The sequence below is a fragment of the Python bivittatus genome, unplaced genomic scaffold (assembly GCF_059951505.1).
Source record: "Python bivittatus isolate LINGU-HERP-01145 unplaced genomic scaffold, Pbiv_v1 ctg000570_np1212, whole genome shotgun sequence".
NCBI classification, from domain to species: Eukaryota; Metazoa; Chordata; class Lepidosauria; order Squamata; family Pythonidae; genus Python; species Python bivittatus.
In genome coordinates this window covers 16058388-16069358 of record NW_028277097.1, presented here as the reverse complement: position 1 = coordinate 16069358, position 10971 = coordinate 16058388, and the positions used below count along the sequence as shown (strand labels likewise).

Sequence of the window (10971 nt, the reverse complement as noted above, 5' to 3'; positions counted from 1 at the left end):
GACAAGTCCCTGCAGTTTTCTTGGCAAGATTTTTGGAAGTGATTTGCCCTGGCCTCCTCCTCCTTCTGGCTGAGAGAGAGGGACTGGCCTCAAATCACCCAGCTGGCTTCGTGCCTAAGGCAGGACTAGAACTCCTGGTTACTACCTGGTGCCTTTAACTACTGCATCAAACTGACTCCTAACACTTTTAGAAAACTCTTTAATTATGACGTGGATGGCTTGGAGTCCTTTCAGAAGCTGGACAGCATGAAAATAACACTGCTCTAAATGGTAGCATCTGGCTGACCTTGGTTGTCCTTTGAAGCTAAGCAGGTTTATTGTGGGTAACACCTTTAGAGTCCTGGTGCTTTGCAGCCTCGTGGATGACACCAACAGATTGCAGTATCTCAAGTTGAAAAAGTCAGCAAGAAGAAGGAAGTGCAGGATCCGAGAAAGGCTGAATTTTTGTCTTCTGAAAATAAATGCCAGTGAACCCCAGAGGGAAAAACAAATGCATTCTTGCACTTCAAAGCTGGACTACAACCGTAATGATCCCATTTTGAAAATAGCCTTATCAACATATCTTCCTATTACTTTTTTTTTTTAGACAGTATTGCACAGAGTAAAGATCGAACAATATGTGACTACTTCATGCTCCATTTACAAAGAAAATATTAGGAAGTATTTCATAGGTCATTTCCCCCATTTTTCAGAAAAATGCAAAAAGTCTTGGAACAAAAAATGAAAAAACACCACCCACTTTTTTCTGGACCGTCAGTCCGTCTTTTCGTTATGTTTTAATTTTATAAGTGTTTACAACATTTATGTCAGCTTCTAGGCTGCTGAATGAGAAATGGAAGTCCTTGGAGATAATTATGTCACACACACACACACACACACACACACACACACACAGAGAGTCTTCACCTGGCTTGATGGACCTCTCACGTGGAGACTGGATTCTAAAAGCCTCCGTTCTTACTTCTTGCCTTAGTACTACACCTGCTAAGTTGACCGACTGTAGTTTTGAACACTGTGGTCACAATTCCATCTTGTGACAAGCTGAGCACACTACCCTTCCAAGCAGATGCTAACAACAGCATAGATAAGAGAGAAAACGCCCACCAATCATTAATTTTTATCTTTTTTTTTAATTTGGCATTTTGTTATTTGCATTTATATTAAAGCAAAGTGCATCTTTTCTTATTTTTCTTGTTTATACACATTGCACAATACATAAATAATGATGCTTATAAAACGTCTTTGTATTTACAAGTAATAATATATTTATATATAACATAAAATACATTTTTCTTTAATAAATCTCAGGTTTTTTTTTTTAAGAAGTCTGTTGTTATTTTTTTCCAAAGCACTTCAATGCTAAAATTCCAAGGAGAATGCTTCTCTTGTTCATTTAATCCTTTTGTATTTAGAAAAATAGCTTATGTTAAGGTCTAAACATGCTCATTGAGCTAAGAACAGTGTAAAATTATCATACTAAGTGTATGAATTGAAGAAAAATACTAAAATACTAACTGAATGACTGCAGTTTCTGGATGCAAACAGTATTATCCTAAACCTGATCAAAACAGGGGACAGGGAGTAAATACTGAAATTCAGCTTCGTCCATAAAAAAAAAAGGGAGGGGGGATGAAGTCTGCATTGCAAATCCATTTGAAAAGCCCATGCCACGCGCATTTTTTTTTTTTTTGGTTTTCCTGGCATAATAAGTGATAACCAAGCACCCAGAAACATGGCCATTTCTTTCCCAAACCTGCGCAGCTTATTTTTTTCATCCACGAGGTCAGACACAAAGGGTTAAAGTTGCAGGTAGATATAACAGAGTGGTGAGAAAGGGGAGAAGGAAGAAAGGTTCTTAAAGCTGTTGACTAAAATTCTGCATTTCTGCATTCACCCCCCCATGGTGGCTCTGTATATGTGCATGCATACTGTGCCAGTGATTTGGGGGGGTGGGCTGTAAACCACCGTGGCTGACCTTCCTGATACCGGCCAAGGACCTACTGTGCTTGCAACAAATAGCAGACAGAATGACCGGCAGCAAGACAGATCCACGTATTTGTCAGAAAAAAGACATCTTGTAGGAGAGCAGGATTGATCCAGGACCATTTGTCTAGATCTAGAACAAAATACAGGTAGTCTCCAGTTTAAGAACGAGTTCCGTTCCTAAGGGCTGTCCTTAAGTCACATTTATGTGTAAGCCAGAACAGTATTATTGTATAATACCGTACAAGTAATATTGTGTAATTGAGTCAAACTATTGTGTATTTAACTCAAATCATTGGGTATTTAACTGAAATTTTGCTACAATAGGCTCAGTACTTAACTATGGGTCCTCGGTAAACCGAGCGTTCTTAACCCGGGGACTACCTGTAACTTGTTGCAAGAATCCGACCTCTCAATCTCTTGCAAGACAGACAGCTCCAGACCCACCTCCATGCATCTCACTGAAGAAAATGAGATCTTGGTGTCCTATGACACTTCTAAGTGTGGATCTCTTAGCTCTGCTGAAATGAGCAGAACATCCAAAGCGTGCAAAGAAGTGTGCCTTTCCTGGGGAAAACACAGGGTTCTGGAGGGAGGTGTGTTGGGTTTACAAAGGGAGGCAAGAAAGAGAACAGAGCTTGAATTCAAGAGAAGGTGCAGTGAAGCTGGTGGCCTGCAGTTCTACCCATTAGAGTTGGAATCATTGTAACTTTGAAAAGGAATCAGAACGATCCCTCTGTAACCATGTCCAGCTTAACCCTTTCCCAAACTTCCTCCGTCCTTTCTGGGTTCTTGGTCATCTACGCTTTTAAAAAAGATACGTCCAAAACACCCCCCCCAAAATAAAAACACAAAGAAAGGGAGGGGAGGGAGAGAGAGAGAGAGAGAGAGAGAAATCTTTCCATAAGCTATTTCTCAAAACAGAACAAACAAAAAACGTTTGCACAACAAAGCAAGCACTCAGAAGGAAACGTTTTAGCAGCAAAGTCGTTACAAAAAGTCACTGTTGAGTCTCGAGTCATCGGTTATTAAAAATAACCTCCAACCAGCACGGACAGCTGCTGATGAACTGCCTTGTGTAGCACTGGCCCCAGCCTTTCACAAAGCTGATCTGAACTGTGAAGCCAGTCCAAGGCTGCTGCATGAATTCGTGGTCGTTGGGCCTCTGCAAGCTGTAAGCTTTCTCATAATCGAACGCTTTGATGGAAAAGCCTGGAAACACTTTGTGGACCAACAACGTCCTGGAGTCGGGGTTGTCCAGTGTGGCCGACTTGATAAAAATCGGGTAACTGCTGCGATTATAAACCCATACTCCGTCTACTTCCTTGCTCAGCTGGATGCCATAACCAATCTTGGTACGGACCTTCTGCACCAACTGGTTTTTATTGTCCGAATTGAGCTGTCCGAGACAGAAACCATTCCCCTGAGGTAGATCATAGAAGATATCCAGGGAGGGCTCTTGGACAGAATACAACCGACCCACGCGAGTCTTTTCTTCCCAATATGCCACCACGCACCAGTGTGATAGATCCCCCGGTTCCTGTAGAACTTGAGAATCTAAAAGAGAAAAAGGAGAGAAAATCTAAGGTTAATTTCACAAGAGACCAGCATCTGGAGGGAAACAACAATTTAACAGACCCGAATGCAACGCAACGGACCTGCTTTTTTGCACTGGAAAACATTATTTGCTTAATGATATTGTTAGGCAAATGATGTGATTTCCATCATTTGGGTAACGGTTGCCATTGTGAGAGAGACCTAAATGTCATTTGTGTAATGGCATCATTATGCAAATGACTGTGCCTGACAATCTCTCCGATTTAATGGACTTTCATGAATAACAGGCCCTCCCCCCCCACTTCTGTTATAACAAAGCTTAGGCTTCTCAAAACCTTTTGACTCAAAAGGGAATCAAGTTCTCAGATGTGAGAGAAATCTTGGGACCAAATCAATTTCAAAGCTAGGCTTTAGCAGTCGTCCTAGAAAATGTTCTGAGGTGAAACACTGGAGAGCATTTTGGTCTTAGCCTGGCCAGGCTTTCACTGACTCCAAAGTAATGAAAGCTCAGTGGGGTCCATCTCTTCAGAAGAAGATCCAGGGGTTGTTCTATCACTTTCATGCACTCATGGGTTCCCCAGAAACATCTGGCCACTGGATCTCTCTAAATCAGCTGATGGAGTCTTCACTGCCTCACTCCCAAGTCATAATGATCAGATGCGAATAAGAATTTTGGGGTGAGCCGGCTCCAGTTCTCTGTAACACTAAAACCCTCCATAAATATGGAATTCTACACCTAGGGATGAACTATGAACGTTTCTTTGAGATTCGTCTTGCCATCAATTTATATTATTCATGAATGGTGGCCAGCCAAATCAGTTGTGGTAAAAGTAATGGGCAAAGATGCAACACTGCTTTATATTGTGATAACTTGTATGTGCCGTATTTCCCCCCTGCCCCCGCCTTGCAATCCCACCCCTATCTTTCCTTGTAAGTCCTGGCTGCACCCTTCAGTTCAAGCCAAGAGTAAATCAATGGCAGATAACATCATATCAAAGATCTGCTAATCAACCACAGATGTCTTTTGTGATGTCAAACGTGTGTAAGCAGAACTGACAGCCCAGCCTAACCCACTGCATACATCATCCTTTTCTTAAAAGACAGTCCTCCACTTGCTTTGATGTCATAAATTCTCCCCTTTGCGATATGAAAAGTCATAAAAGGAGAGTTAACCGTAGTTCTGTCCAGACTGGAAAACTAGACCAGGATCCCTTCTTAGAATTTAGAGGCCTCGCTTATGCCTAGATTTCTGCTCATAAATGCAAAAGAGTGCGGATGTCAGATGAGCTATGCATCTGACTGAATTGCAGTTAGACTGTGGTTTGTGGTAGTGGGGTGGAGACCGGAAGTCTTGCATTTGTTAGCCCAAAAAAAAAAAAAATGCAGAGAACGGGGGTATGCTTCGCTTTCCTTTCTCAAGAAAACCCTCCCTTTTTCACTGTGCTTCTGTGTTAAAAGCAGGGGAAAAGGCAATTATTATGATCTTCCCTGATGGAAAGCAAAACAGGACCACAAAGGGTAGGTCTTGTTCCATACCCTTCCCCTTTACATCTGCAGGCATCGGTTCCTTGCTGATAATTTTATAAAGCTTTTTAAAGAACCAGAAAGGCATAGGCGCTTTGCCAATGCCTGCAAGGACAGGAACAACGGAGGACGGGGTTGCCCTTCTGCAAATTTCTAATCCATATGCTAGTAGCCTAAACATTTCCAAACATCCTTTCAACTGGTATTTATTTATATCCTTATTCTAAATACAGGATGGATCAAAGTTCTATCTCAAAGATATTTAGCTGTAGGGCATTAAGACAGAGAAAATTAACACTGGTTGCCCCTCAGAGTCAAGGAAGTTCCATGTATGCTTGAAATAAGTTAGGCTAACTAAGCAAGAGAAATCAATACATCTTCCACCCTAGACAATTACAACTGCTTCACAAGCAAGCCTACGCTTGTTTTATTTATTTATAGCATTTTTATCCTATTTTTAGTCACAAAGATTCACAGAGCATCTGAAACTGACAAAATGAAAATGGCTGGGCTTTTCACACAGCTATTAGTCTGGAAGGTGCCACACAGAAGGAAAAAGCAGGAGGAGGGAAGAGGAAAACCATAATCTCAACGTGGAGACAGGTTTTGACACTGAGCAATGAAATTTAGGACCAAATCAAACATTAAAGCCTGTTGCATTTAATTCTTCCCTCTCCAAGAAGAGATACATCTAAAGAAAGAAAGGAAAAGCAGAATAAAGATCAAGGAATTAACCTAGCTAATACAAGGATGAACAAATCAGAGTTGGTTTTGGTTTCATGGGCTGATTTGTTGGCTCGGTCTGGTTTCATCTCTTTTCTGTGACAGGGTAAGGTTTTATTTTGCATTAAAAACTGTCTGCATTTTCTAGGGCAGGTTTTGGTATGCATTTTTGACTCACATGTTATTTTTGCACATTATTTTTACAGATATATGCCCTGTCATCCGTCATTCTTGCGGACTTTAAAAAAAAACTCACTTCACCACAAAACTCGGAGAAGCATACTTCTTGAAGGATAACTGCCCTTGAAAATAAGTAAGTAGGAAGGTCCGAACTGAAACACAGAAACAAACCCAAGGTCTCCTCCGCTTTACTCAGTCGTTACTCTGGAATGTGGTTCGTTCTCTACGGCGGCTCCCGTGCCACCAAGACATCACATTATCAAGACGCTGAGTTGGTGGCCCACATAAGGTGGCCGTGTTTGTTGCCCATGCCAGCAATCTTATGGCGGGACGAAAGACAGTGATCCATCCCGCAGGATGTTTTCATGTGATAAAAGCTAAAGATGGCAACGTCGTTGCTTCTCTGGCAGAGTTCACGCAACAGGTTTAGCCTGGCTGCGTAATGCATCCATTTTCTCGATTCCCACAATGCACTGGACCATTAACTAACCAAACAGGCTTGGTGTGCATGGCAAAAAGTCACCAAGGTTAACATTTTAAAACGTTAAACCTTTCTTTCGGAAGCCACCATATTGTAAGGAAGAAAATCCTCCAGCTGCATTTTCACCTGCTCAGCCTGCCACCATGCCCTCAGCAATGTTCAGACAGACCCATGTCAGTTAAAGAGAAGTTTTCAGATTACCTTAATGGCTGGAGCCTAGATAAATTGCAGGGCTCTCTCTGGGGTGTGTGTTTGTGTAGAGAGGGAAACAAACTTCCATTATAGAACCATAATGCCATCATCTCACAAACAAGACATCGTGGTGACCTCTCTGAATGCAGAACGAGAGATGGGTCTGAGATGCACCCAATCTATTATTATTGTTAGAATAAAAAAATACCAAGAGAGAGAAATAAAGGCCTACCTTGGATAGTAACACAAAAAGAAATCACTGCTAAGGATAAATAAAAATATTATGGGAAAACTTTCTAGTAACATATTCCCTTTCCTTCCGTTTGCCTCCCCAGCTGCTGATATTTACATTTACATTAAACATTAAAGATTATTGCTAGTATCTATTTAAATCCTTTCATCTATTCTTTTCGATTGGTCTCATAACTACCAAGGTTAACGTTAACCATCTTTTGCAACTCTTGGATGCTCTGGTTAGGTGGGATGGGTTAACCCAGCTGGAAAGGACCCCAAACCCCATCCACCATTTCTTAAAGCCACTTTGGAGTAACCAAAATGCTGTATTGTTTTAAACTTTGTGAAGAGGAGGGAGACGTAGCATCCTTAATATTTCAGCCAACTTCTTAGAAACTGGGATATGGAAAAGGTAACATTGTGATGAATCTATCAAAAAGAAAAGGGGGAATAAGGAAGACCCCTGGTTCTCCTATCTTTAAATCAGTGTTTTTCAAACTTGGCAACTTGAAGATGTGTGGTCTTCCATCCATGCTTTGCTGGCTGGGGAATTCTGGGAGTTGAAGTCCACACATTTTCAAGTTGCCAAGTTTGAAAAACACTGATTTAAATCAACTGTACTCGGTGGAAGGTGTCAACTCTACTTTTCAGCAGGCCTTGATTTTGTCTTTTCGCTCTCCCCACCTCTCCTTGTACCCCTTTTTAGCGCCTCCCAATGTTTCATCTAGCTATCCCCGTGAAACCCAGGATGGGGAAGGAGGGAGCTGAGAAAGGCGCGGGAGGAATAAACAAACTTTGGCATCAAATTGCCTTTAACCACACTCTCCAAAACTACTACCGCGCAGTTGTTGCAAACTTGGACAGGGAAAACTTGTTCAGTTTTACAACTATTTTGGGAGGTGTTTTTCCCCTTTAAAAAGAAAAAGTCTGCTTTCATGCCAAAAGCAGCAAACTGACAACGAAGAATTCGGCAGGCAAGCAGGCGTGAATAAAAGATTTGGGTGTATTTGTGCAGAAGGCTCTTTCAGAAGCCACCATATTGTAAGGAAGAAAATCCTCCAGATGCATTTTCGCTTTTTCATCTTCTCAGCCCGCCCCCAGCAATTTTCAGACAGACCGATGTCAGTTAAAGAGAAGTTTTCAGATTACCTTAATGGCTGGAGCCTAGATAAATTGCAGGGCTCTCTCTGGGGTGTGTGTGTGTTTGTGTAGAGAGGGCAACAAACTCCCATTATAGAATCATAATGCCATCATCTCACAAGACATTGTGGTGACCTCTTTGAATGCAAAACAAGGGATCGGTCTGAGATGCACGCAATCTTTACCAAGGGGCAACCTATTTCAGAATGAGCGGGCTGTTTATTGTTGCATTTTACACCATGTTCAACTTCACTTCTCACACTTTTGAATCACAATGGTAGGTCAAAACAGAGACTGGCTTAGCAAGCCCATTACATGCAGCCTGAACAGTCCTCTGAACGTTTCTACTTCTAAGCAATGTTCTAGCCAAGCAACGTTCGCATCAATTGTTCTGACACTGAAATGGGCAATCCTCATCTACGCTATCCTAAATTCCTTGGAGGAAAGAGAACTTTCAAACATGAGCAATAATTATGGTGGTCCTATGTTCATTTCAGTTAGGCATGCTCCAAACAATCTTTTGAACTTATCTGATATCCCTTGGTGCCTTCCTATCCACAGATCAAAACTCTTCTGTCAGCTGGAATCTGTTTGAATATAACTGCTAGGAAAGGTTTACAACATTGAAAGGGCAATCTGGATTCAGGGGGCTTCCAGAAGGGTGTTTCCAGACCCTAATGTGATGACTCAAAATGCACTCAACAGCTATTCAAACTCTTTCTCCATAACAACTTCTTTTGATAAGAAGCTGTAGAAAAACCATAAGGTAGTTACTTATGAAAGACCATATCATTGGAATTCCCCCATAAAGTTCCATGAATGAGGCAACACTTCTGGAATTGCATTCAAGCCAGCAAGAAGGTGCCTCAAATGCTACAAGATTAGTTATTTGTGCTAAGTCAATGTAAAACTCAAATTCGAGGCATCTGTATTAATACTTTTCAGATTGGTTCATCAGTTGCTATTCTAAAATTCACAGCTGTCTAACTTAAGTTACCTGGAGATGCATCTGCTGGAATGCAGATGAACATTCATGTTATATCTCAACTAGACTCAAAATCAACCCCTTATTTGTTGCTTATTTTAATGGAAACACCAGATAACACTTAAGTTCTCCCTCCTCAATTGCCCTTCACTGGACCATGGGTCACTACTTCCAGTTGTTTTGGGAGAGCCAACTGTACAGATTGTTTCATTATTCAGCCCCACAGCTGGGCAATTTGTTCAGACGCAAAGGCCACATTAGTAATACATCATGAGACAGAGAATCCCAGCTTATTTACATTTTAGGCTGCATGCAATTAACATAATTTGCTTATCATTCTTGTGAAAGAGGCAGGCGACACAAGCTGCTGGATAATTATGCTGCATTCAATCTGTCTTAGTTTAGCTTTACTGAAATGGGTTGACTTCAGTGGTGAAAAATTCACATCTTCACTTCTCCCCTCTTCTGCAATCAATTCTCAACGGACAGAACCCCCGATCTACAGCTGTGCTATTCAAAGGAGTTTTTGAAGCACCAAATGAATGTTTATTAATGCAAAATGTTTATTGGACACTTTATTTAAATAAAAAGGAATCCTGTTACGAAGCAGCTGGAAAAGTATCCCGAAATCAGTGTTGGGCATTACCATCTTTCCCTGCCAATGGGCAGAATCATTTCCTCCAAAATCCAAACTTGGTCAAGGACCTTATTTCTATCTACTTCCACTGTGATTCATCCACTCCAACTATGAGTATCTGTATGGACATCTGTCCTAAGATGTTCAAACCTAGTTAGATCCTCAAATCCTAAGAGGAATGCATTAAAGAAACCTTATACTGCACTCAGATATAAGGACATAGCAAATAAAAATACTAAATTCAATCTGGCATTGTTATAATTGCATTCCAGCCTACAGATACTATGTTCATTTGTATACCACCGTATGCCCTGCAAATGTTATGGAATGAACATTTACAATGTTAGGAATGCACAGTGAATAAAAGAGTTTCCCCCCCCAAAAAGTTATTCTCATAAATATAGTTTCATTGGGTCCATAATATCCACATATAACCAGAAACATATAATTCTTGGTTACCAAAAAATAAGTAATCTTAGGATAGTACTTTATCCCTGTTTTTACTCCTTGTTAACCAAAGCTTTAAAAATGTCTAAGTAAATAGGTTTTAAAAAGCTATTTCAAGAAGGTATTTCCCAATGCCCCCCCAAATATATTATTTAGAAAAAAGAAAAACAAAGACAACCCTAGTTAAAAATGTTGCTATACTCTTTCAGTTCTCAGGTTCACAACCATAAAAATGCATCTGAATATAAGAAAAAGCAGCAGCAGCAGGTTCAAAAAGGAAAATTATTTCTTTAAACTTTTAACAGCCTAACAGAATAAAATGAATTTGGTTAAAATCATCCAGGTTTGTGGATAATCAAATACTTTAGAAGACAAGTTCACCAAAAAAAAAAACACAACCCACACCACCACAACTTGGTTGGGCAAGACAAAGAAGATGCTTTGGAATTGCCTTCCTGAGGACAGTACCCAGGTGAAATTTAGTACACTCTTTGAGAAAAGACCTCTGGATCTCCTGATGCAAACCTGGTCCTTCAAAGAAACATGGCCACATCCCAAACAAACCATTCTTTCTACATCCATCTCAGCTCTCCTATTTCTATCTTATCTTGACTAAACTTCAGCTTTGCTGTTGTTGTTCTTCAGTCGTTAAGTCGTGTCCAACTCTTCGTGATCCCATGAACCATATTGCGCCAGGCCTTCCTGTCCTTCACTGCCTCCCTGAGTTTGCTCAGTTTCATGCTCATTGCTTCAGTGATGCTATCTAACCATCTCATCCTCTGCCGTCCTCTTCTCCTTTTGCCTTCAATCTTTCCCAGCATCAGGGTCTTTTCCAAAGACTCCTCTCTTTGCATTAGGTGACCAAAGTATCTGAGCTTGAGCTTTGCA

At 40.8% G+C, this 10971-nt stretch overlaps 1 protein-coding gene across 2 annotated transcripts in view; it reads right to left on the bottom strand.

The window, feature by feature from the left end:
• Positions 1 to 1110: 1110 nt before the first annotated feature.
• Positions 1111 to 10971, bottom strand: part of SMAD7 (SMAD family member 7) — a 52050-nt gene continuing 42189 nt past the window's right edge. For both annotated transcript variants that reach the window (XM_007421864.4, XM_088152979.1), the window contains exon 4: positions 1111 to 3540. In XM_007421864.4, coding sequence (XP_007421926.2) covers positions 3002 to 3540 — 539 coding nt within the window. In that variant the 3' untranslated portion in view covers positions 1111 to 3001. The remainder of the gene's footprint in view (positions 3541 to 10971) is intronic.